Genomic DNA, 27,129 nt, shown 5'->3' with positions numbered 1-27,129 from the left:
AAACTTATTAGGACTTAACATGTCTGAATTTTGACGTAACGCCTTAATGGGAACATTAAAATAAGTAATATGTTTGCACTTTAAGGCATTTTAAGACAAGCTACTGCTATTTGGTCTTTTTTAAAAACGCTACGTTTATGAATTAATGACAGTTTTTGTTCTTTGCCGTAAAGCGGTGTTACCAGAACAGGCCAAACAGAACTTCTTAGATGAGATTCTGTGGTTTAAATATGGATCCTTTTTATTAGTATTAAACTCGCACTCAGTCATTCAAAAAAGAAAAGACAAATAAAGTCTGGAGGCCCAGGATCAATCCAGCTGCCATCAACACCTGCTAGGTGGGAGAGAAGTAAAGATGCTGCTGCTGATTCGGATCCGGATCCGCCCAGTCAGGCGTCACGGCACCGACAAGATGGCCGAGAGTACAGGACGAAAATGAGGGAGGAAACAAAAACACTGGTGACACTATCCTTGCTGTGGATGCCAGACCTGTAGAGCAGCGGGTGACGAGTTAGTGCAAAGATATAAGCTGGGTTGCTTAGAGTTTCTGTTCTGTGGGTGACATTTGCCGTATGCAGACGAATTGTAGTCCAAGCTGACGGAACGTTTGGCAGGTCGTCTGCGTTGGCCAGGGAGCTAACCCGCTAATCATGTTAGCTAGCTGACGACACCGTTAGCTAGAGAATACGCTTTGAGAAAGTGACATCAGGTTAAATTTGAAATGCACAGTCGTCGCTGCTACTTTATTACAGATATCATTTTTTCGCCAACGGTATTACTTCTACGAGTGAGAAATTTAATTTAACACACTAGTTAACACTTAGCCTTCTGGTTAGTAAGCTAACATTGCGGATTTCTTCAGAGTTAGCGTTAGCAAACGTTGGTTAGCGTGCTCAGCTGTTTTGGGTGTCTTAGGTTGTTCGGATACAGAAAAGGTGCATTAGTTCGTGTACAGGAAGGACATTTTATTGTCCTGTTTGAGAGTAACCGGGGGTATTCTGAGCAGATCTGGGTAGCTAGGTGTGCTGCAGGAGCGCTGTGGGGCATTAACGGCACCACAGCCGGGACTGTAAACACAAGTGAAACCGATCAGACCTCAGCCCTGCACTACAGAACCAGTCAGCATCACCATGGCCCATTCTCCCGTTCAGGGTAACCTGCCGGGGATGCAGGTAAGTTAAATGTCTGTGGAGTCTGTCCGCAATAGGTAGTCGAGATGACTGTCAGAACAGAATATAAATCGTTTGCCTCCCTGCTGTGAGTTTGTACTCCCACTCGGCTCAGTGAAGTGAAGCGTTTAAGTACTCTGGTACATCGCGTCAATTCGCCTCATGCTTGAGGTAGGACATGCCATTATTAGTGAACTGGGCAGAATAAATCGGAGGTACATATTCTCTAAAAGCTACCAAAACACATAGACTTGCGTGTGTCGAGGGTAAGTTAATTAACCTCTCTGCTCAATGTGTTTTCATTGTTAGTATCACTGACAACAAGTCTTCTACTTAATGACACATATTTTGAATTGCAAGAGGTAAAATTCGGATATTTCAGTCATGACTTGAAGGAAATATTGAGCTCTCATGCGCCGTTGTGCAGAGACGTGCAAGCTGGAACTTTCTTCCTGCATCTCACGTATCCTTGCTGCGCCTGTAGAGCTTGTGTTGGGCAGATGACTAGAGCAGATAACTGTTCCTAATGTAAACTGCCTCACGCACCAGATTATGCTGTCTTTGCAGGCTTGTTAGTAAACACAAGATGCATATCAGAAGTAGAGAAGCTTTTGGGATTAGCCAACGGCTACCTCAGTTAATACATAGTAACTCATACTGAAAGTATACAAAGGTTAGATTTATGTTATATGAGTCTGCACAACACTAAAGCATGCTAAATCATGGTTGTTGCCTGCCAGTCCACAATTTGGAGAAATTGTAACACATTTTACTCGCAGAGTCAATGGTTTTTCCTTGGAAAATTGTATTTAAAGGCACCCTTTGACAGAAGGGTCCTTGTATAAACCAGTGGCTTCATATTTTAGTAATCTCAAAATGGACACATTGACCCTGCCTGTGCTCAGAGAGGTCAAAAAAGGAAGTTTTTTTGTTGGTGCCTAGTCCTGTGTTTCCCACATAACAGCCTCTTGAGAATTCAGTAATTTTAGTTCACTTCCTGTGGTGTTAAAGGTTTTTTCATACCCCACTCAGATACACTCAGTGTTACTATCCACCGGCCCCACCGATACAGTTTTCAGTGAATTCACTGAGCACACTTTCAGTTTTTCCATCATAAGCACTTCAGAGTGTTAAGCTTTTCTGTGTGACTGCTCAAACGGTTTAAAATCAGGCAAAAGCAGTTACTCAGTGTTAAACAGGCAGCATGTAAAACTTGTCAAAGGAAATAAGACGTACAAGAGCTGTGTATGATCACAAAAATACCTGTACAAATTTTTACATGAGATAAATATGTCATATGGTGATATCATTAATATAGTAATGCTATGCGTTTACATTCCCTACTGTGGTCTTGTCTGAGAACCATGTGTCAGTCTCTGACAACGGGTTAGTACCTAAAAAGGAGCTACTTAAACTGTCTCTAACAAAGCACAGTACTTTGTAAAATATGTAAGAACAGTGTTACCACAAAAGCTGGAAATGACAAATGTGTTTCACCACGTGAGGCAGAAACAGTGTTAAGTGCAACCAGGCTATGAAGGAGGAGATGCTAGCAGGTGGTGACGTGTGACCTAAATGTAAACAAATGACTCCACTGAGCACTGGCTTGTACACTTTCTATGATAGTAAGAGCAAACCATGGATAGTCATTACAGATGCGGTTATATGTTTGAAAAGCAGGACTTTAAGTAGCTGGTTAAAAAGCTGCAAGATACAACATTCTAGATAGAAAGTATTTTTAAAGTATTACACAAATTTTCTTGTATCATGAGCTATATCACACCCTCTACCACCTACACTTACAACTGCTCGAGCTGCTCAGTCATGGCAACCCATGTCAAGAAGCTCCCAATGCACATTTTTTGTGCTGATGTTGAACTTACTGAGTCAGCAGAGTGTTAGTAACTAAGCCTCAGCACTTGGCGACCCTGCTGTGCAACATTACATGCTCTGTCACTTTGTCAATCAGTTGCTGTGGTTCCTAAAGGCTTACATCTTTTAATAATAGCTCTTAGAGTTGATTGTGAAATTTCTTCGTGCCTAGATATTTCACAAACTAATGTGTTACAAAGGTATCATCCTGTTAATCACACTCAAATTCATTGAGCTCTTTAGAACAGGCCATTCTCTCACAACTGTTTATAAAGGCAGGCTGCTTGGCTAGGTGCTTGATTTGTATACACCCGTGCATATGTGACTGAAAACATTTGAATTCAGAGTGGTGTGGCCCAATAGGTTTGTCCATATAGTGTATGTAGCTGTATGCTTATATACTGTATATGATATATGAGTAATGACATGAATGTATGATTCATGTTAAGTAGCCCTGATCTCCAAGTCCCCTTGAAAGCCTCATACGGGTTGATTGACTTCTTGAGGAAGGGCTTTTTTGTAGACATAATCTTAGATGTTTTTACTGCAGTCAGACTTAAGTCCTCAGCGTATTAAGATTTTTAGTGTGTGTTTATACATGCTGCCTCAGGTCTAGAGAGTCCAAAGCAGAGCCAAAATGTTTCATTTACTAATAATCATGAGAACAGTAACTCACCCTTTTTGAAAGTTTAATTTGGTCATCATTTTTCTCTTCTACATGTTTTGGGGGGGGGGGGTTCTTTTGTTGTTTGCTTGTTTCGTTTCAAAATAATTAATGAAGAAAATGATGAGCGCACAGTAAACCCCAAAGGGGTAGCTCGACTAAAATGTTGCCTTCCATTTACATTTTGGGTTTTTGTTTTTTGTTTGTTTGTTTTTGATTTTTTTTTAATGCTTTCTTAACCTGCATGCTGTCCAATTTTTACACTTTTCCCTTTCATTCTCCTGTGTCTTTCTTTTTGTGTACACAAACAAAAGGTGTTGCAATGAGTGAATTAATGTGTCCTGTAAGAATGGCACCCTGCTGGTGTTTCCTGTTTGCTCCCCAAGACTGATTTCTTTTTAAACATTCCTTTCTTTTATGTTTTTTTGTTTGTTTGTTTTGTGTTTTGTTTTTTCAATCCATCTTCCCTTTCCGCCTTTGTTTTGTTTCCCCTGCCTGTCAAACATCAGAATGCTAGAGTGGACCCAGAGGAGCTGTTCACCAAGCTTGAGCGCATTGGCAAGGGTTCATTTGGTGAGGTATTCAAAGGCATCGACAACCGTACACAGAAGGTCGTGGCCATCAAGATCATAGATCTAGAGGAAGCAGAGGACGAGATCGAAGACATCCAGCAAGAGATCACTGTGCTGAGCCAGTGCGACAGCCCCTTTATCACCAAGTACTATGGCTCATACCTGAAGGTGATGTTTGTTTCTCACACAAAAGCAAGGTTGCAATCAGCAGCATACTTTCAGGTTCATACGTATTTATAAACATTTGGTCTAATTTTGGTTCTTTACACCACTGCAGTGGATTTGACATCAAACAGTCAAGATCTGATTTAATTGTAGACTTAGCTTTAGTATTCTCTTTTCAGAGAATCAAAGATGACTGTGCATGCTGGCAAAACATTTAATATTTGTATACAATTATGGTAAGAAGTGTACATATGCTTGTCACGGGCATAAATGTCATGATATTTTGTGGGGGGGTTATTTCTTTTGGTGGGTTTTGCCAGGGTGGAATGATTATACAACATACAGCTTTAATGTGCACAAGTCAAATCTAAATCCATTTTGGATTTTCTCATCACTTGGCGTCAAAACTGTACATGGAGGTTTATACATACACTCTCTTTAATCATTTAATTCAATGGTTTAAAACCACTTTAATTAATAGTCCTGAAGGTTTTATAGTGTATTTTAACTTGATATGGTCAAGGCCTGTTGACGTCTTGTTAGTGAAAATGATTGACTACTGGTAATTTGTCTTTGCCAGCATCAAAAGGATTTGTTTGACAGCACTCATTAGATTGACCAGTTCTTATAAGAAAAAATGTCTTGAAAAATTCAAGGAACTCTGTGAGGATCTTAAGAAGGATAATTGTAGATTTACACAAGTTGGGAGGTCTCTTGGAGCCATTTCTAAACAACTGCAGATTCAGAAACCATCAGCTGAAACTACACAAGTACAAGTTATTCAGATGTTTTCACCAGTTTGATCTTGAGGAATACTCAAAAAGTCAGCTCCAGATGAGAGGAATTTGGTTACCATGTTCAGGGATGACACAAAGACCAAGTCTGTTAAGAAAACTCCTGGAACACCAGCCTCACTGCCCACAGTGAAGCGAGTTTGACACCGCCGTGGTCTGAGAGGTTGCAGATCAAGAAAAAAGGCCCTGCTCCAAAATCGACATCTTTAGATTTGACTGAAATTTATAGTCGTCCACATGGACAAACAAATACCTTCCGGAGATATGTTTTTCGTGTTCGTCTCAGACAAGACAAAGATTAAGCTGCTTGTCTACAATGAAAAGAGGTATAATTAGAGGAGTGGAGATGAGGCTTTCAAACCTAAAGCCTCTGTACCAGCTGTCAAGCATGGTAACAGTACCATCGTGCTAAGGCTGTTTTGCTGCCAGTTCTGCTGGTACATCGCACAAGATGGATTAAATAATGAAGAATGAGGACATCAAAGCTTTTCTGCAAAAGCATCTAGTTGAGGTGCAGCTTGCTAAGAGACATTTAACCAAATGGTATAGCACCAGTTATTAAAAGTGGTTTTAAATGATTTTAAGAGAGTGTATATACCGTTGAGCCTTCATGTGTACTTTTGACCCTGCTTTGGTCATCTTGTTTCTTTTAAAGTCATTAAATCTGTATGCTGTACAATCAGTCCAGCCTGGGGAAAAAAAACAGGCAAACAAATCATTAAAAAACCCAAATTACAGCGATATTTATTCCCGTGCTTGGTGTATATAAGCATTTGACCACCATTATTACTGGAATGAGAATTCTGGAATCTGGAACACATGAGATGCTCTGCCAGGCCTTTACTGAGGTCGACTTTAGTTACTTCTTACATGTGTGTCTGTGCAACTTAAGTACCTGATTACATGTATTCCAAGTTCCTCCTGCATTAACACAAGATGTTTAGTCGAACTTGACATTGAGCAAATTTGATGAGATATACAATGAACTTCCTTCTGCTGCCCACGTTTCCAACAAATAATCCAAAATTTAATGGGGATTAGCCTGAAAATGACTCGAGACACCCACCAGAGATGTGTTTTTAGTTGCATTTGTATGTGTGTGCATGACAACGGGGATTCTAAGGCTACGTCCACACGTACCCGGGTATTTTTGAAAATGCAGATTTTTCTATGCGTTTGCACCTTTCATCCACATGTAAACTGCGTTTTCGGTCACTGAAAACAGAGATTTTTAAAAACTCCGGCCAGGGTGGATATTTTCTAAAACTCCATTTTTGCATTTACGTGTGGACGAGAAAAACAGAGAAAACGCAGCGTCAAAGGTGTGCGCCTTTTTTCACGTCACACTGTGCGCCACGTTATTGTTTTGGTGAAATTAATTTTTACAATGGCGGACTTTAGACAAAATACTGTTACTGTTAATTTTACTCTCTGCAGTGTTTAAATGCTTACATATACACACACAGTTACACTCCCTCCATACATAGGACTCCGTTCTATGCACCATCTTTGTTTACTCTTTCCCACCCAGGCTTCTATACTTCTGATTGGCCAACATTTCTACACGGTTAGGAATATATCACCATGGCATGTTCCTAGCAGCGTTTTCCTTCGTTTTTGCGTTTACGTGTGGACGGGATTTTTTTTTCTCTGTTCTCAAAAATACCCGTATGTTTGGACATGGCCTAAGTATCACATTATGGTCCGAATCTAAATATCATTGCAAACTAGCTGAAGCTATAAATGCAGTGGTGTGTTCTCTGGATCCTGTAACATACTTGTCACTATGCAAAAAGTAAACTAAACTTAAAAAAAGCAACTGTATATCTTTCACCCACAAATATGCCAAAGTACTCAATGTCTTCTCTTTTCATTCTTCCTGTTTACCATTCCAGGACACAAAGCTATGGATCATTATGGAATATTTAGGTGGCGGTTCAGCATTAGATTTGGTAAGTGGTTCTCTCAACCCAGTACAATGGTTGTCAAAACAAAACCTCTGACACTCTTTCCTTTATATAGTATTGACAGTGTTTGTTCACATCTCAAGCCCAGTGTTTATATGGGTCAAAATGTTGTATGTTGTCCATAGAAAATTTCTGTAAATTTGTGTTAATGAGACTGAACAACATTTTATCAGCGCTTGGAGCTTAGAAGCAGTAAAATGAGTCTGTTTTTTCCCAGGAACTGCTGGGATTGATGGCACACTACATAATTCAAAATGTACATCTACTGAAACAACATTGTATTGCAATAGTAGTAAACAACACAAGTGTCACTATCACTGTTTATCACTGTACACAAAACCTGTATTGTCTTCACCTTTAGGACCATTTGGTATTCCCCAGGTCACACTGACTGAGGATGTATTTGGGGTTTTAAAACCTAGTCTGACATAGAACTATTAACAGTTATTGTCTTCATCTCAGTTTCAAACAGTAGAGAAAACATGTATGTTTACTGATTGCAATTAGTCTCTGTTCGAATACAATTAACAAATATGAACTCTAAAGTCCTCTAACAGCTAAAACGTTTGGTCATGTTGAGGGTAGAAGACTTCCCTGTGCTCAGATTATAATAATGTAACATTATTTGTGTGTTTGTATCTGTGACATGTCTGTATAGACATGTCAACCTGACCCAAGACCATGTAAAGGATATAAATGTGCTGGCTATAGTAGTATGTGTGCTCAGTCGTTATTTCTGGTTTGTACATGTTTCTCACAGAAAATGAGCAGTCATCTCCGTGAAGACAACTCTGCTGAAATCCACAGCTCATAGTTTTTGTTTGTTTGTTTGGTTTTTTTCCAAAGATGGAGCCTGGAGCTCTGGATGAGACCCAGATCGCCACGATCCTAAGAGAGATCCTCAAGGGCCTGGAGTACCTGCACTCTGAGAAAAAGATCCACAGGGATATCAAAGGTAGCCGACTGACTTTGAGTGCTATAATTAGAGGACACATGTTTCAGCTGTTTGGGCTTCAGGAGTGAACACAAATATCATGGTTTTGACACCCACTTAGTTTCTTTCATTATGATGTTGTTCACTTGAGACTTGAGATGAACATTGCAGCAGTTCTCTGAAAGCTATCTGACCGTTCCCTCTTTATTATAGAAATTGGTGATGTAGATAAATGGCATTAAGAGAATTGTCTGAAGCGGTAGCAAGGCTGGATCACATCAGCTATCCTTCTTGTTCCTTCCGCAGCTGCCAACGTTCTGCTGTCTGAGCAAGGAGAAGTAAAGTTGGCTGATTTTGGTGTTGCCGGGCAGCTCACAGACACCCAGATCAAACGCAACACTTTTGTGGGCACCCCCTTTTGGATGGCCCCTGAGGTCATCAAACAGTCGGCCTATGATTCCAAGGTGAGTTCAGAACCAGTTACATAGTGTACACAGCTACGTTGACTTACATTCCTCTGGCAATCTTTCAGGCTACACTCTGCTGTAAATGTAAACTTCAAAGTTTTCACGATGCTAAAATGACACAAAAAAGAAAACTGTGAATAACTTGTACATAGAGCTGTCTAAAAGCTTTCCTCGACAGCAATTGAAAACATGGTCAGTATAAATCCATTACATATATTTTTTTAACAGACACTATGAAAGACCGGTGACAATGAAAATAGCGTCATTACCAGTCATGTGGTTGTAATAGTGTTATAGTTATGTCAGCTTAGGCTGATGCACACAGCGTAGGAAGAGCAGCCTGCAGCAGCACATGTGCTTTCAGCTGCTTTCAAAGTGACAGCTACCATGTCGAACTGGTGCCCACTTCATTGAGATTGTGCTGCATTTCATGTCCACTTTCTGCAGCAGATGAACAGTATCTGAAAGTCATCTCCTTAAGAAATGGAATAACAGTCCTGCAAACTGGTCCTTCGTTTCATCCATTAACTGTTTGTGGAAATGGGTGTTAAGTAATTGATTATTAATTATTATTGTTGTTGGTGACTGCTCTGTGCGTTTCTTAAAAGGATGGTAAATGCCACATAGAACAGGAGTAACTTTCTGAAGTGGGCGCTGGCTCCCTATGAGCAGCAGAGGAAAGATGTGAGTTACCAGAGTGACTTGTAACCAAAAGGACATCAGTAATGGTTCGTCCAGCCGGCACATATAAACTCGGAAGAAGAGCCTTGGTTGTCTATAATTAGTCTTTTAGTGGATAACAAAGTACATGTGTGGCCTTAAAATGAACTTTTTTTAGTTGTTATTTTCACTACTTGACCACAAATGATCTTTTTCTTTATCTAGCTTTGTGGAATTTAGTTGTTTTTAGTTGTTTTTAGCTTCTTTGTCACAAAGTAAAGGATGTCCACAGCTCCACAGTCATCGGTCAGTCACTCCAACAGGGCTCACAAAATTTCAAAATCCCTGGTAGCCCTTCGGGCAGGCACTCTTTGGTTTTTGGTAGCCCAAAATAAATTTAAGTAGCCCGAATAAAAAATATTATTTTTATTGTATAATATATTAAAGGAAACAAAACATCAATCAAAACATTTTTAAAACACAAATTACAACAACTGTATAAACATTACAATCAACTCAAATATCTGGTTCTAATTAAACAGAAATTTCTGTGAACTTGTTAGAACTGTGTAGAACATGAATTAGTCTGTGTCAGATCCTGAATCTGAAATTTCCACTGAAGTCACGGATGAGAAAATGGCACTCAACGTTGAGGGCATAGCATCTCCTTCATCAGCTTTCTCTTCCTGTGCATTGCCCTCCATTTCACTGCGCTTTGTTCTTGTCGGGGTTTTATGATCCAGGTGTCTTGAACCTTTTCCAGAAAACATCCAGAAACGAATCGACTTGTCAGGGCAAAAAGATTCAAGTGTTTCCCCATTAATGGAGAGTTGCATGCAGTCATTCAGTGTTTCAGGGTGTAGAGAGGTACGATGTGTTGTCTTCACTCGGTTCATGCAAGAAAATCCTCTCTCGCAGATGGCTGTTGATGGACTAAGTGTCAGCATTAATTTCACCAGCAACAAGATATGAGAGAGGTGTTCTGGATTCTCAGAGAGGAGATCTCTGTACAAGCAATCTACTTTGCGACCCCGGCGTTCTGCAAGCCACATTTTTAGATCCATCCATTCTTGTGGAATTTTCTCTTTCTCTTCTGCATCTAGCAAACAGGCAAAATGTGTGACAAGGTAATCCACCTCTTCATCCCCATAATTTGCTAGTTCTTCTCTGGGGTAGGGAAGAGTGGAAGGGTCAAAAACCTTGAAACAAGAGCGAGGCTTTTCATGGAGATTTTTAAATCTGTTGTCCATGTTCGAGTTCCACAGTAGCAAATGCTACCATCCTGGTTCGCTGTGAACTTTGTGTCCAAGGTTTTCTGATATTCTCCTGGTTTTGTTTTTAGGCTGAGTAAGCGTGATGTTGTGCTCTCAACTAACTGATTTGTTCGTGTGATGTTCAGGTTATCATGCTGAAAATCAGTACAGCACTTGGATAAGATGGTACTGTAGTCCAACATGAAATGCAGGAAGCGAACAAATTTCTCAGTCTTCATCTCCTGCACCACCTCCTTAGCCTTGGCTGCATCCTCGGCTTTGACATCACTTCCTTCTGCCATGTTCTCCATATGAACAACAGTGGGAGTGTAATTTTTTTACAGCCTTTAGACATCTCAGTCGGCTTGGAACCCACTGTGTGCTCTTCAGGCCACTGAAATGTGCCAGCTTCTCATTTAGCAGTTCACTTATTTCTGTCAGCTCTCTTCGCTTCTTTGGGGAATAGTAGTACATCTTAAAGATAGTTTTCAGTGTATCTTCAAATTTCACCAGGTACTCACAGCCTTTCACGCTATCCTAGTTTGTGTGCCACACAGTGGATTGTTATGATGTGGGGTATCCTCTGTTTCAGTCTCCCAGCTACTCCTGTTTTCTCACCATCATCACTGCAGCACCATCAAAATTTGCACAAACTACTTTCTTTTTCCATGTGTCTTCTCTGATACCCATGGTGTTCACTGCTTCATCAATAGCCTCTAAAATCCCTCAGCATTTGCACTCTTGACTGGCTGACATTTGATCATGTATGTGGATATGTCACCATTATCCCTCACATACCTGACGTGAACCAGCTCCTGTTCTATTATACCAGTGTCTGTACTGCCATCTGCAAGAATAGATAAGAACCTGCTCTCTTGAATTTCCTTTTCAATCTGGTCTCTTGAAGTTTGTGCTATTGCTCCAATAAACTCTCTGCAAGCATGGTCATTGAGGTAAGTGGAACCAAGATCTAGGCCATTTGCTTTCTGTAGTTTGCAAAGACTGCTAAATTTTGCCAGTGGTAGTACGCAGTTCTAAACAACTTTTTCAGGACTTCTTGTTGTGCTTGGTTTATTTTTAGTATGGTTTTTGCGATTGGTGTTTGTTCTGGGACAGATGCTGCTGACTGAGCACCAATGCATTTCTTGTGATGCAGAGATTTCTCATGAGTTCTGATGGGGTCTTTCCTAAAATTACTGGTCCCAGTAACAAAGGCGCTTGTCGACTCAGAAATCGAGGGAAACTCACGACACACCCGGCAGAACATCATGTTATTTACCTTGTCATATTCCAGCCACAGAAATTCTTTTGTCCATGAAACCAAAAAACTGCGCTTTCTTTTTGCCTCGTAGTCTGATTTGTCGTAACTTTTCCGCTTTGTGGTAAGCCTTTCTTTGCCTGTCCCTTCTTCATCCTGACCTGTCTTTTTTGGCTCAGCAGAACTAAAATACCTGCGTAAATCCATCTGTTTTTACACATGCCAGCGATTTATTATTATTATTTTTTTAATTCTCTGCGCAATCAACCTCTAGCACGTTTAAGCTTGCCACGTTTGAAAAGTAAGCTAGTGAGTGATGTTGTGTCCTGTCTGACTATACCATATTGCACCACTAGAGGGTGGTGTCGTGAAATAAGAGGAAAGTGCAGTCGGGAAATTGTAGAGTTAGAATATAGTTAAGACGGCTAACTGATAACTCGATGTGTCTCCCTGTTACCTCTACGATCTAAAGTTATGTGCTGCATTTATTAAAGAGCACTGTTCTTTGATGAGGACTGGTTTATTACCTGTCGCTGCTACAAATGATAACAGGATTGCAGAGGAATTGGTGCGCAATTAATCATCACTCACCAATCAGTACTGCCACTCTCTATACACAGTTTGCGCGATCGCAAAGTGAAACATAAGGTAAAAAACGAGCACAAATTCAAACGCGATTTCAATATGGCACATATTGACAGAGGCTCATCGATGCCTATGACATAATTACTCAGCTACATTTGCAAAAGAAAGCAAAGGCATTGACATATATTTTTACTTCCTATGATAGCCCGACAGGCAGGGCTGAGATAGATTCTGGTAGCCCGACTGGAAATATTGCTAGCCCCGGGACGTCGGGCTAGCGATTTTGCGAGCCCTGCTCCAAGGTATAACAAGAACTCTGACATTTAGTTTATCTTATGTTTATCTTCTGTGTGTTCCAGGCTGATATCTGGTCTCTGGGCATCACTGCTATCGAGTTGGCAAAGGGTGAGCCGCCCCATTCAGATCTCCATCCAATGAAGGTTTTATTCCTCATCCCAAAGAACAATCCGCCCACACTGGAGGGCAACTACAGTAAACCACTCAAGGAATTTGTCGAGGCCTGCCTCAACAAAGAGCCCAGTTTTGTAAGTAATATTAAAAGTTTTGTTTTGCTGCCTGTACAGAGTTTTCAGACTGCATCACATGCTCATCTCAAAGCTTTGTTTTTACAGAGACCAACTGCCAAAGAGCTGCTGAAGCATAAACTGATCGTCCGTCATGCGAAGAAGACGTCCTACCTGACCGAACTGGTGGACAAGTACAAAAGGTGGAAGGCAGAGCAGTCTAGAACCACAGAATCCAGTTCTGACGAGTCCGACTCGTAAGTCCAAAATGTCTTTAACTGTGAAGTGAATTTTCATTAACGAAAAAATGCATTCATCTCTGTGCTGCTTTGTTCTGATGAGCTGGAAGCACTTAACATGCATGACTTTATCACTCATCCTGATAAATGTCCAAAATCCTCTTTAATATCTGTCCAATCAGAGAGCAGGATGGCCAGGCCTCAGGTGGGAACGACTTTGGTAGTGATGATTGGATCTTCACCATCCGAGAGAAGGACCCCAAGAAGCTGCAGAATGGGGATGGCCAGTCAGGAACAACAGATCAGGTCAGCCATGAATGGATTTTTGTTTAGTTTTTAAAATTTTTTAATTTGACACTTCATCTGGCTCCTTAGCCAGCTCCATTTTCCTACTTTGACGTAGCGTATCTGCAGCTTATGCGCACTTTACTGTGATAAAAAGTTGTGATTTTATTTGGGGAAATTGAGAATTTTTTGTTTTTTAATCCCCTGTAAGTGCACTTCTTTATTTTCTTTTAACACAGAAAAAAGACATTCCAAAGAGGCCTTATTCACAGAGCCTGGCCACTGTTATCTCTCCTGCATTATCTGAGGTAAGCAGCTTCATGTGGACGATCAGCTGAGTAGTTGTTCTCCTCCACAGCCATCACTTCTCACTCGGTCTGACTCGTGTAGCTGTGGTGGATTTCTGCAAACTATAGACGAGACTTGTTTTTCACACTGAATATTTTGGGAACTGTAATTTGTGTGTGACTCATTCTTTCGCTCACATAGTTTTTGGTGTTGTCCAAATGAACTTTGCTGCGTTTCCATGGTTTTCAAGCGGGGCTTCCATTGAGTAATTTCCCTTTGTCTGTTTCACTCATCTAAACATTCAAATTAATTGACTAAACTCAATCAAACAAGCAGTTTTATTTTGTTTTTACATTTTGAGTGACTGCGTTTTCAGAACATACGCGGTATATAAAGATAAACAACATGTCACCACTTCTTCCTGTTGTGCAAAATTAATGCTCAACCATTTCTAGCTCCTTAGATGTGTAGTTTTGTATTGTATCTTTGTGTCATTAGATTAACAAAGTGTGTGGCTCCTTCCCTGTGTTCTACCTCCCAGCTGAAGGCACGACAGGAACAGGTGAACGGGAACCCCTTGGTCCTGGATGAGCTGAAAGAGGCTATTCTGCTGGCTGAGGAGGCCTACCCTGGCATCTCTGATTCATTGGTTGCTCACATGGTGCACAGGCTCCAGAGGTAACAGCTTCCCTCAGATTTAGTGCTCAGAAGTCAGTAACTGTACAAAGCAGAAGATGCCATTAATCTGTTTTATACTTGTCTCTTCTTTCTTCCAGTTTCTCCACAAGCAAGACATCCACTTCCTCCACTTAGTGATTGGTTCTGTCCCAGCCCTGCTCTCCCAAGCCCCTACCCCCCCATCCAACACCACAGCCAGATCAGAGGGTTCAAAGTCAGGGGTGATGTCATTCAATACCAGCTGACCACATGTGACCTCTTTGTGTAGGCGGGGTGCTAACCTGGCCTATAAAAATGACTGAACTCCAAAGCAGAGGAAAAGAAGGAACCTCTGGAGAGCTTCTTTTATTCAGTAATAAGGAGAAGTTAAGGGGGCAGCAAGACCCACTGGAAAGGCTTTGATGGGACAAACTCAGTCAGAGTGATGTCAGCGATGCTGGGCTCTGTGTCGAGGAGACTCCTCCAGCCTCACACAGCAGAGTCCACAAGGAGCCAAAAAATCTCCCCAAAATCCACAACAAGACTTCAGCCACCCCACCCCTCCCCCCCTCCCAAAGTAGGAATCATATCCCCCCAAACTTCTGAAAGCATGCTTGATGAACCTGCAGGGTTATTATCTTAGTGTGCAAGCTGTGTGTGCGTGCGTGCGCGTGTACCTGTGACTGCGTGTTCATGTGTTCTCTCACGTAAGTAAGACTCCCTGCTTAGGCAAATTGCAGCATTCATAAGGAAACCTCAGGTAAAGTGCTTTAAGTGGAATTTGTCCTCCAATGGCGCGGGGGGTGGGGGGCCATGCTGTACATGAATACAAGTTGTCATTACGGGAATTGAATCACTGTGTACAAAATGGTCATGCGCATTTTGTAGATACTGATAATGTTTAAAAGCAGATATTTAAAGTTACTCCAACAGTAAGAACAGAAAATGCCTTGCCTTTACAGATACACACAAATCTGTGTTCTGGCATTACATCACAGTTTTCTTTGACTTATCAGTGAGTGAGATTCATCAGTGTTTTTGGGTTTTTTTCCAAAGTGACTTGGTTTCAGTCTCACATTTCAATCACTTGCTGAATCAAACTAACTTTGTTACTAAGCTGACTTTGTTTAGTGGCAGAAGAATTTCCTTTGTTTCTTTAGTCAGGAGGAAAACTGCTACCTGTACTTACGTTTAGACAATTAAAGTCAGTCTTGAAATTTTGTAGGTCAAGATGAAGTTAGGACAATTACAAAGAGGAACCTTTAGGGGTGATCGAATGCTGATATGTGAAGTATTATTATTCCTCGGCTTGTAATTTCTCCTTAGCAGTGTTTAGAAACTCAACATGGAGATGAGGAAAAAATGGCAAGGCCCCAAGAAGGCAATCAATCCACACAAAACTTTGCTCATGGCCAAATTAAACTATTGATCAGCACAAGCCAAGCTGCAGAATCCAATGCCATCTTTATTATCCTCACACATTTCTGTTCTCACCTCCACACCGTGCTATAGAAGTGCCATGTCTTCTTTTATGCTTTCACCAGATATTTGTAGTATGATTTGCACCTTTTTTTTCTAATTTTCAGATCAGTTTTTTTGCACTTTGAAAGTGTGTCAAGTATTTAAAGAAACCTGTAAAAAAAAAAAAAAAAAAATTGCTAATAGCCATGTTTTACTATATATGTTTACTTAAGAGTTCCAGAATTTACTACTGTGCTAATGCAGCAATAATGTTGGTGAGTTGCATCAAGACGCACTTGTCAACACAGGGACTGAAAGAAATTAAGAAATATGTGATATTTTTATAACTGCAAAGAGTTGAGTATGGAAATATGGAATGCTTTATGGATATCAGCACCTGCCTCTGGCAACAACAAAAAAAAATCTGTAACTTACAGAAAAACATATGCTACGAAAATAACAAAATGTGTACATTTGGTCTCCTTTATCATAGCTGACAGTTTATAATACTGTATATAATCTTTGCTTGTGTCATTTGAGAATCCCCAAGTTAAATTTAAGCTCCTTATAAGCTTTCAAAGTGACATGAGAAATAAAGATCTAATCTAACTGAGAACATAATGGCCACATTTACTTTTCAGGAGTTGGTGTTTGTAGACTGGAAACTCCTTCAACACCATACAGGAATTTAGTTACTCCACTTCCCCTACCATTGTGCCACATTCACAAGTGTTTCTAAAGGATGCTAAAGCAATTCCCCAGCATGGTAAAGTATACATTTGCTTGTTTGTTTTTAGGTAGGAAAGAAAAAGTGCTGTTCTTATTCAAAATTCCCAGAACACAGAAGGGGAGCTCCTGGCAGTATGGGATAGTAACTGCCTCAAAATAGCCACAGTGACTGGAGCACGTTGGTCGACAGCTACAGTGAAAGATAATTAAAACTGCAGTAGAGACACTACACAACATAAACCTGTTAATGCAACAATAGGTTTGTTCTTGATCACCAGATCTGGCAAGTGCATCTACTAGGAGGCTGAGGCAGTATTTTATTTACTGACATTAAATGTCAGTGAGACCAGAGAAATGACAAACTGAGCTATATTTACTACAGTCAGTGTCCTCTTTTTAAAGCTAAATAATTAGCACCAAGTAATTACCCAGATATGATATACCATTTCTAATAGTTCAAGAGTATGATTTATTGTAATCACAATAACTTGTATGTTTTTTTGTGGTAAACACTTTGGGCAAGAATGGTGAACACTACCTTCTTGCACTGAAAGACAAATCCACCCAGTCATCAAACTAGCTGCAATCATTTGTATTTGAAGGCATATTCAGTTACAGAATTGTAAGAACGTAGACACTGATTTTAAATGATGTCATTGCATATGTGGAAGAAACCACCGCTGACATAGATGTTTAGTGTCAGAGCATTGGAACATTGAATAGCCACAACATGACAGTGTTCTTCTAGCCCAAAATTAATTCAGACTTTCAATAACAAAGATTTCTTACTGAGGAAGCTGTGTGTGGTGTCAGATTATCTCCTGTTAATATTGTTTATGTATAAAATACCAACAGCATATTACAATACATACATCACTGCACTTTGAAATAAATACAAATATTGGGATGATTTCTCTGTAATTATGCATGTGTAAAAACATGAAAGACAAAATTAGTTGAAGATAATAAAGCTCAGTGCAAAATAAATCATGTCAAATTTACAACAGTTCAACTATAGATGACAAACCTATGAATGGATTTTAATTATATGAGCTGATATGCGGATAATCAGCTTCTGTGCTATTCAGTGCCATTTCACTCGGGTCACTCTAGCTGCTACATGTCCAACTGTGAGCTGATTTCTCTGACAAATTGACCAAAATGGCACAGGCACTCTGAGACATGAAAGACAAAATCCAGCAGAAGAGAGGGGAAAGCCATAGTGAGGGAGTTGCTTTAGATCTTTGTCTGTTTGGTGCACTCGTCATCAGAGCTGGAATCAGAACTCCCCCTGTCCTCTTTGTGGCTCTCAGCTGAGCCTTTCCTGGGCATGTCGAAGTTTTTCCTCTTCTCCTTCTCTTCAGGCTCCATTTCATCAAACTGGGCCTCTATCTTGGTTGGGTCAGTGTAGGTGTAAAAATAGGCCATGATGGCAAAGGTGATACACACCAACACCAGCAAGGAGGCAAAGAGAATGTACTCGGCCCACTGGTGAAGAGAAACACAAAAAAGTGTTCATTTGGAGCTTGGTATAAAGGGTGAGAGACTGCATCACCAGTCATAGGTTGTTCTGAAATTCTTCACTGTACTTCTGGTGTACCTTATTGAACTCAACCTGTGTTGTTCTTGTCCATGAAACGCAAGTACAGCAACTTTCAGACATTTATATCAGTTAAAATAAACCTGCCCAAGGTCAGTGAGCACAGTATGCATATGCATCCACTCACCTGATCTTCTAGCGTTGCAGCCTCAGCAACAATAAGCACAATGATGTTACCTACGGCAACGGTTAACAGCCAGCCAGCCTGCAGCACAGACTTCATGTTGCTGGGTGCCTGGATAGCAAAAAGCAGTATCCCAAATTATAAGTAACATCAAGAATGACATCATCAGTCCTCGGGTTGCATGTTGCATTCTCTAGGCAGCTGGCACAGACCTTATTATCAAATGAGAAAAGTTAAGGAGAGCACCCTCTACCTGTGAGTAGGAGAACTCGAGGCCTGTCACAGAGAAGACGACCTCTCCTGTAGTCATGAGGAAATACTGAATGATCTGCCAGGCCATGTGCACAGAGTTAGGCTTCATGTCCATCACTGCCTTGATGTTCTCTGAGCACTGGAGCATACAGAAAGGTATGCATGTATTAGCTGCTTCCAACAAACACTGAAACCATGATGTGACTCAGGGTGGATTTACATGTTACCCTTTCTCCAAATGTGAAAGTGGATGGGATGATCAGTGTATAAGAGCTGCCAAAGCCCAGCTCCTGAGTGTAGACGCAGCTTTCTCTATTATCCTTGATCATGAACTCAGCTCTGCCATATTAAAGAAAACCACCAGTCAAAACAGTATAGTATAACCATATAGAATTTTCATATGAATGAGAAATCAGTCTTACTTTCCATGTGAAACACTGAGATATTCTGACATGTTGCTGGTAAAGTTGAACACCTTGTCACGCACGGTTACATTCAAAACTGAGCCAAAACCATTCAAAACTCTGCGGAAGGACAGTTCAAAAACAGAAAAGATCAAATTATAAACAAAAGAATTTAATACCAAGGTCTAACTCATCATACACGATAAAACAGTGGGAAGGAAACTGTTTTAACAGGAAGAAACCTCCGGCAGTAATGTAAAATGTATGAGTAACTTTAAAAAAACAAAAACAACAAAACACTTGCCTTATAGCATTTTCACCCTTTTCTGGCTTTGAAGTTATGTCGTCGAACTGGAGAAAAAAAAAATATTTTAGCATCTCACATTCACTGTATCGTTTTCATCTCAGCTGTCTCAACGTACATGTAAGTTTTTACAAATATGTTATTCTTCCATCAACAAAATGCTTCATTCCTCTGTGCTTTTACCTTGAAAGTCTACATGTTAAGTAAAGGCTGCAAGAGCTTTAATCTGAAAAATCTTTAGGAATTATACCAAGGAGATTGGAGGAAAAAAGGCCAAGTTCATGCTCCCAATATTAAGAATTTTACAGTAAAATTTTCCCAGCTTTGCTTCAGGGTTGGCCAGGTGTTTTTACCTTTTCAAACCCAAGCTTGGATCCCTGAATGATAGCAATGGTATTCCGAGTGCCATTAGCCAAATTGACGGTATTTTGTTGCCCAGACTCCAGAACCAGTGTAAACTGGTTATGAAAGGTTAGATAATCCTCATTAGCCTGTAAGAGAAAACAATTGCCAATATCAGAAAATTTTTCAAACTTGCATCTGTTCATAGTGTCTGGAATAGTTTCTTGTGTTGGCTAGTATACCCCAAAACCTTTCAAGGAAATAGTTTCGTTATCAGCTTGAATCTGTAGATCCCTGTTAACCATGTTGATGAACTTCACTTGGCTTTCAGTACTTGATGGGAAGTCAGGCAGGGTTTCCTAAAAGAAAAATGGAATTTTGCATCATACGATGCATGTTTAATAAGTTGCCAAAAGTGTGCTTGGGGTTTTTTTTTGTGTTACACTCACATCAATCTGTATCTGGAGCAGGGCAGCAGCCACAAACGCGAGAGCAGCTAGGAACATCCCCACTGTTATCCTCCTTAAAGGACTGCAGAACACACACACTTGATATCCTCTTTATATCACTATCCTATATTCAGCCACATGGAACAGTGTTTACAGGAAGTTATTTTATAGGAGGCATTTACTTTATTCTATTTGTCTTTTTGAAGGCTTAAAGTAATTGCTTATTTAAAGATTTCTACAGTTTGAACACATTTTATAATTTGGTGATGTGATTTGTTTACAGTTATGTAATCTACAGACTGTTTATGCAACTAATTAAACAGTTGTTTTTGTTAGTTTGCTTTGTTTTCTTTTATTACAAAAAATAAATTATAATTAAATAAAGATAACAAGCTACGATGTAGTACATTAATTAGTTGCCATGTGAACCAATTATTTAAAAGGTTACTGTAAAGAAATAAAGACCCTAAAATATATATATTAACAAAAAATATTAATTGTGCTAATTCATCAAACAACTATTTTCTTACACAGTATAACAATATACATTAATATAAATTATAAGATGACTAATGGATAGTAAATATGAATTTTGTTTTCATTCTAGAATGTAAAATGGTATCGATTAAACAAAATGAAGACGGAACAAAACACTCACGTGAAGTTAAAGCACTTGGAAATCAGAGGGTAGATCAAAGTGTCCATGACTGGCACCAGAATCAGGATCAAGATAGGATTGACAGTCTGGTGGGAAGAGAGTGATGCTTAAGCCATGTTCACACACACAGTGTGGTTTTGAGCATTGCTTTATATCACAATCATGCATTCAGGACATTATGCTAAACCAGCACCATCATCTAAACCACTGGCTGATTCTTACAAGGATTTGTTGACAATCCCAGACTCTCCCAATGCTGTCAGCTCTTCATGCATGAAAAATGCTTAATTTAATCAGGTCAAAGTCAGATGTAATCAAGCCCAGTATCTCACCTGCATCTGATCAGGCTGGATTGTAATCGCTCCCTATTGGGAAAAGAAGAGAAACAGAGTCTCATTAATATCATCCATTTCTGTGGTTTGAGGTCACAAGGTGTTATACCTGTATTTAACTGGGTTTTTGCATCAAAACATTAAAACATAACACTTGCAAAGTTGCCGTTCATTGTGGTCGCCTGGAAGGTCCATCTTGAACCCTGTGAAACAAACACAGTTGTCATTTTTTTCCTGTCACCGGATTTTGCTTCAATCCTTCATTTCAGTTTTAAGCCATCTCAAGGCCATATACCGTATTTTTCAGACCATAAGGCGCACCGGATTATAAGGTGCACTGTCGATTTTTGAGAAAATTAAAGTGTTTTAAGTGTGCCTTATAGTTCGGAAAATACGGTAAATGTGGGATTTACCTATATTATAAGGTAAAAGTAACTCATTCACTCAAGACAGTATGTTCCTAACACTGGATTCAGGTGCTAGTTATTCATAGTCTCACGCATGCACACATACCTGCTGGTCAAAGAGAGCCCAGAACATAGGCAGAGGGATGTAGAGGAACAGCACCTTCAATGCCATCTTCACCTGAGCAATCAGGAGTTTCTACACCAAAAATAAGAAAATGATAAATCTACGGCCATGCTGTTTGTATTTGCATGTGCCTGTGCTCCACTTACATTATATTTCTCCTCAGCCCAGTCCATCCAGTGTTCTCTCTTAGGATACTGAGAAGAACGATGCCTGAAACGGTTTTTGACGGCAAACTACAAACAGCAGAAAGACAATTGCAAAATAATGACTGTAACTGTACAGCAGGAGATTCAAATGGGATTCACTTTTAAGCTAGAAAGACACTGGAACCACCTACCCCGATGCACTTGCAAACTTTCACAATGATGTTGCCCTGCGGGGGGTTCCTATTGTACATGGGACTTCCAACAATGAACACAACTGCAAACACACACACACACGACACATACAGGTGTTACAAAAGTAACAGGAAATTATAAATGACAATATTGTTTCACTAGTTATCTCTTTATGGTGCAACTTTCTTAGAAAACACAGTTTATGGTAACTACTAGGTTTTTTTAGCGGCTTGGTTAGAATTTCTGTAACAAGCACTCACTACTTAGCTACAATTTGTCAACACTTAATGAAGGATACGTCATCGAAAAGAAGCATTAATTTGCTTATTACAGCAAACAAGAATTTTTTATAATAAAATCCTTACTCAGAGCTACCACCATGAGCGCAGCAGGGACACCGAAGGCCAGCGGATAGCACTCTTGCTGGATGTGAATACCACATGTCTGAGCTGAAGATGTAAGGACACAAAAATCTGTTTGTGACCCAGCGGTATATTTTATTTTCTGTGATCAGTTTGAGTGTTGTGGCTCTACCTCTGAGAATGGGAGTAATCAGAGTGGAGATGAGACTTCCAGCATTAATGGACAGGTAAAAGATGGAGAAAAAGGTGCTTCTCTGTTTCTCCTGTGGGGCACAGCATTATATTGCACACTTATTTCCTTAGATAATTTAGCCATGTCATTAACATTATGGATTAATCTTTGTCCCCGGCCTTGAAGAGTGTAATAAAATTACGGGGGCACTTGTGCTTGCGATCAAGTAGTTAATAAAAAGCTAGCAGGAACGAAAAAACACAGATAAACAAAGTGCTGACCGAGTACAGCTGATAACTTAGGGAGGTGTAGCTTTAACTGCTGTGTGCAAAGGACAGTCAGTGTATGTTGTCATGTATATATTTGGTGTGTGTATAATTACATGTAAAAGTACATCTCTTTGTTGCTGCATGAATTTGTGTGTGGTTTTGGTTGTCGTGTTGTTTTATAATAACATATATGGTCACAGATGTCGAGACTGAGATTCACGTCAAGGTGGCTATGTCCGTCTTTTATATACAGTCTGTAATGAACGTGTAAAACTCCTGGACTCTTTGAAAAAAAAGAGGTGTTTCTGGCAAGTTCCACTCTCTGCAGTAAGTAACACGTATCTTTGAGCACCGTCTGACCTGATGATCTTCAAACTGGTCCCCTCCAAAAGCAGCCACACAGGGTTTGATGCCTCCTGTTCCCAAGGCAATAAGGAAGAGACCCAGCATGGACAAAGCTCTGGGGGCAAAACAAAGTACAGACAGATGTTCATTTGTCTGACAGTGTGGATCCAGTGCATTTCTATTATGCCAGTCATTTCTGGGTGTGTTTAGCTCACACGTGTAAGGTCATGTTGTCAGGGGTGCCATCCTTGTTAGCATCTGTGATGTCCTGGATAGCACTTACAGCCATGACGACCTGTCCCACTGCATAAACAATGGACAGGTAGACAATCGTCCTACACAGAGGAAAGAGGACAAGGGATGTGTGAGGCACTGAGCAGATAAAGGTAAGATAGACAAGGATCAAAACTCCAAGGTTAAACACTTTAAACATTTAAACTGAGTCTTCATGCAAATACTGAAACTGAATACAAGCAAATTATAGGTTGGTGTCTTTTCATGTATTGATTTGATTTTATTGAGAAGCTCACTTGAACTTCCCGAGCCATGAGTCTGCCACAATAGCTCCCAGGATGGGCGTTAGGTAGCAAAGAGCCACAAATGTGTGGTAGATGGTGGTGGCAAAGTCTTCATCCCACCTAAGGAAGTACTTGAAGTACAACACCAGCACGGCTGCAGACAGCAAGAAGAGAGGAAGGCAGGGAGAGGGGGGAGCACAAAGGAAAAAGTTAATTGAGTTGAAGCTTACTCTACATTATAAAAATCCATTCTGCGTGTTAAGTAAAAAAAATAAAGTAATTATAAGTGTCAAAAATCTAGTGGAAAGTTATACATGCACAGTAGCATAAAAACATCCTTAAACAGCATACAGTAAATACTTGATTAAATCAACTTTCAGGTGAAGAAAAATAACATCAGAACCCAATGAAGCCACTCACTTCGCATCCCATAATAGGAAAACCGCTCACAGAACTCATTAACTACGATGAAAAAGATGCTCAGTGGGTAGCCGAAGATTGTGACCTGTTAAAGGGGAAAGGAGAAGGTCTGCAGCGTTTAATCCTCACGGATATTGCAACAAGATCAAAGCACTGTGTATTGTCAGTACAAAAGGATGAACTGCGGTGCAACTTGAACTTACACTTCTTTTCTTGGGCTTCGTTATCTTTTCAACTGCGGAAAGAAGTTATCATAAGTCCCATATAACTTATATACTTATGGAAACAAAGTAGAAACCAAATACGGAAAAAAGAATAATCTGTGTGTCAGGAAATATTTCTTTAAAAAAATAAAGAAATCCCGCTCACATAGCTCTATACTCCAGATTGAGACTCACCTGCCATGGCTGCTGTGCTCTGTGTCGACCTTGGGTCCCAAATTCTCTGACTGAATCTTTGAACAAAAGACAGAGAGAGACTAGTGACTCCTGTCTAGATCCTCGACACTAAGACTAAGTCAACATGACCAGGTCCTTATGTAACCTCCTATCAACAATTCTGCGACGCCCACTGATGCTAGACTGTGAAACCAAGTACCATCTCCCAATTTGCCCTTCTCAGCATCATTGTTATCACAAGTGACTGTGCCAACCCCTAATTATCTGATGACTCAAAGAACTCAGGTGCAATAAGAGGCACGGTTAGAACAGCTGATAACGGGGACAATACTGTACAATGCTTTTCCTTTTTGCTTTCAGGTTCCATTATCACTACTAGTTCTTAGAAACTGCACATTCGGGCATTGCATTCTCTTAAAACCTCATTAGCCCTGTTTAGCTTCACATCAATCAACCACAACATTAAAACAGGCAGGTAAAGTGAATACAGGTGGAGCAAATAACAAGCGATTGTGTCATTATGATGCAGTGACCTGCTGGGAAAGCGTTGTCCAGGCATTCACCCAGCTACACATTTTTGCAGACCAAAGACAACCTGTCAATGTCTGATTGATCATGTGTACAGGTTTTTATCACGATTTCTAAACTGGTGATGGTGTTTGCCACCTAGAGAGGGAATACAGTTGAAACGTTTCAATCTGCAACAGGTAGACTTTTTGAAGACTCCTTTTTCCTGGGACGGACAGGATTAGAAATGAATAAGAGGCATAGCTTAGGTTTGGAGGATTTGGAGATGAATGAAAGAGCTGCAGAGGACAGATAGTGGTATATCAGGAGATGGATGTTGCAGACTAAGCTGCCAAGAGGAAAAGAAGAAAATCAAAGAGAAAGTTAATAGATACAGTAGAAGAGGGCATGTAGCTTGGTTTGATGTACAAGAGGATAGGGTAAGATGGAGGCCCAAAAACTGCTGTGGCAACCTGTAGTTGCAGGTCATAGCCTTAAATTAGTTTATGTTAGCTAACTAGAGACTGAATCAATAACTCAAAGGAAAATAACGACACTAAAACAGAAGATCAGTTTGAGGGAATCACTTATTGGGCTGCAACATTAGCCATACTCTCCACTTTACTGTCTTTAGCAATAAGTAGCTGTAGGTTGTTTGGATAGCAGCCATGGGCAGTGATCCCCTCAAACTATTTAGTTTTACTGTTATTTCTCTCCGAGTTCTCTTGTGTCACCAGTCTATTATAGCCGCAACCAACCACATGAGGTCATTTTAAAACTGAAAACACTTATTTCTTAAATCCATCTTCACAGACAGAGTTACATATGGGTCAGGGATATAAATTACCCTTTGTATGTGTAGAACAGTAAAATTATCAGATAAATAAGATACTGTCATGAATGTTATTCATTCTGTGAATTATCTTTGGGCTGATGAAGTATCTTAAAAATGATTGGATTCTACTGCCATTACAGTAGCCACTTGACTTCCTGCTATTGCTTTAAACTAGTTTGCTTTAATGTTGTTTTGTGGGGGAAATCACAGATCCCTAGTTTGTATCTAGCGTCCTTCTGGTAGGTATTTGGTTGACATTGAGATGCGTGACCTCAGGTCTTCAGTACATGGATGGGCCAGGTGTGCTAGAGCTTCCATGTGGAAAGATTGGAGATTCTAAACCTCATTATCCTGCATGTTTTGTGGCAAACACTCAGACACTTTCGCTCTCTTCGCACACAGCAATTTTTGTCATCATGTGTCTCATTGTTTTTCAGTGCGCTTTATTACAGATGCAAAAGTTGGATAGTTTTGTCTTCTCCTGTCAGCTCCGGTATTGTACAACCACATATACTAATGTGAACAATAGAATAACACTAAAATAAACGTAATAAAAAGGACTAATAAGTGGACCCTATAAGGAGTCATTAACACGCCTCTTGGCAAAGCAAATGTTTGGTACAGCAAAGCATTCAGACCATGATTCTGCTAGCTAAAACTGCAGGACAGGATGTTTTGTTATATTACAAACCTGCTAAACAATAAATTAGAAGCACAAAGTTACCATTTCTGTATAAAAGTAAAAACAACAAAAAGCATATAGAAAGGACAAAGAAGTATGAATCCCTGCACTTCATTAAAGACAATCACACACAGCATGAAACATTAGCAGGACTCACAGCAGACACATGATGCTCAGCTGCCCAAATCTCTGAATGACACCATGAGGAGTTTGTTCAGCAAACAAATGAGAGGTTGTTTTTGTGGGGGGCGGGGGTTTTTTTGGGGGTTTTTTTGGTGTGGTGGTAGTGTTGTTGAGGGGATGGGGGATAGTAGTGATTACAGGTAGGATTAGTTGGCCTTTTACAGGGCAGTGTGGATTTTACCAGAGTCGCATCCTAAATTCACTATGAACTCTTCAATGAGCGTGCCACCAACTGCAGCACAGGCATCCATTCACTTTCACACTGGAAAAACCTGGAAGAAAATTTAAAGGGTGAAGGCATGAAAATAAGAAGTGTCAGTTTCATTGCTTAAGTAATGACCCTATGAAATTCAATTATATTTTATTAGTACCCGACTACAACACTTACTTCCACCGCTGTAACAAAAGAATTTCACAAATATGGTTAATATATAGTGTTTTCTTATCTAGCCAAAATACAACGGAGTAGAAAAACTACTGTAACTGTAGAGCGATGTTACATCCCCAAGATAGAAGTATAGGGGTGGGTATATATATATATATATATATATATATATATAT

The 27,129-nt window shown here is 40.0% G+C and overlaps 2 protein-coding genes across 2 annotated transcripts; one reads left to right on the top strand and one right to left on the bottom strand.

Annotated features, from left to right (window-relative positions):
- Positions 1–342: 342 nt before the first annotated feature.
- On the top strand, positions 343–17,530 carry stk24b (serine/threonine kinase 24b (STE20 homolog, yeast)). Its single transcript, XM_085150260.1, has 11 exons — positions 343–1,172; positions 4,215–4,445; positions 7,132–7,188; positions 8,050–8,158; positions 8,444–8,601; positions 12,720–12,905; positions 12,993–13,141; positions 13,306–13,429; positions 13,648–13,716; positions 14,238–14,374; positions 14,473–17,530. Exons 1-11 carry the CDS (start codon positions 1,131–1,133, stop codon positions 14,507–14,509), a joined length of 1,299 nt encoding a protein of 432 aa, XP_085006386.1. The 5' UTR covers positions 343–1,130; the 3' UTR covers positions 14,510–17,530.
- On the bottom strand, positions 12,993–26,826 carry slc15a1b (solute carrier family 15 member 1b). The gene is made up of 23 exons (XM_085150259.1): positions 24,362–26,826; positions 24,167–24,198; positions 23,964–24,048; positions 23,556–23,697; positions 23,241–23,360; positions 23,041–23,140; positions 22,412–22,502; positions 22,243–22,326; positions 21,877–21,959; positions 21,686–21,772; positions 21,522–21,611; positions 21,163–21,211; positions 21,009–21,037; positions 20,677–20,762; positions 20,019–20,100; positions 19,812–19,928; positions 19,581–19,718; positions 19,228–19,274; positions 18,942–19,043; positions 18,747–18,858; positions 18,521–18,658; positions 18,271–18,378; positions 12,993–18,031 (listed from the first exon to the last, which is right to left on the bottom strand). Exons 1-23 carry the CDS (start codon positions 24,366–24,368, stop codon positions 17,780–17,782), a joined length of 2,181 nt encoding a protein of 726 aa, XP_085006385.1. The 5' UTR covers positions 24,369–26,826; the 3' UTR covers positions 12,993–17,779.
- Between the last annotated feature and the right edge of the window lie 303 nt (positions 26,827–27,129).

The sequence above is a fragment of the Neolamprologus multifasciatus genome, chromosome 23 (genome assembly GCF_963576455.1).
Source record: "Neolamprologus multifasciatus chromosome 23, fNeoMul1.2, whole genome shotgun sequence".
In the NCBI taxonomy this organism is placed as follows: Eukaryota; Metazoa; Chordata; class Actinopteri; order Cichliformes; family Cichlidae; genus Neolamprologus; species Neolamprologus multifasciatus.
Note: the sequence above shows the minus strand (reverse complement) of the source record. Positions and strands in the feature narration are given on the sequence as shown.

Coding starts and splice junctions, on each gene's coding strand:
- stk24b (XM_085150260.1), top strand. CDS start 1,131: ATGGCCCATTCTCCCGTTCAGGGTAACCTGCCGGGGATGCAG. Junction 8,159..8,443: donor GATCCACAGGGATATCAAAG/GTAGCCGACTGA, acceptor TTCCTTCCGCAG/CTGCCAACGTTCTGCTGTCT. Junction 14,375..14,472: donor ATGGTGCACAGGCTCCAGAG/GTAACAGCTTCC, acceptor TCTTTCTTCCAG/TTTCTCCACAAGCAAGACAT.
- slc15a1b (XM_085150259.1), bottom strand. Junction 22,503..23,040: donor ACCAGTTTGAAGATCATCAG/GTCAGACGGTGC, acceptor TGTGCCCCACAG/GAGAAACAGAGAAGCACCTT. Junction 18,032..18,270: donor CTGCAACGCTAGAAGATCAG/GTGAGTGGATGC, acceptor TCTCTTCACCAG/TGGGCCGAGTACATTCTCTT.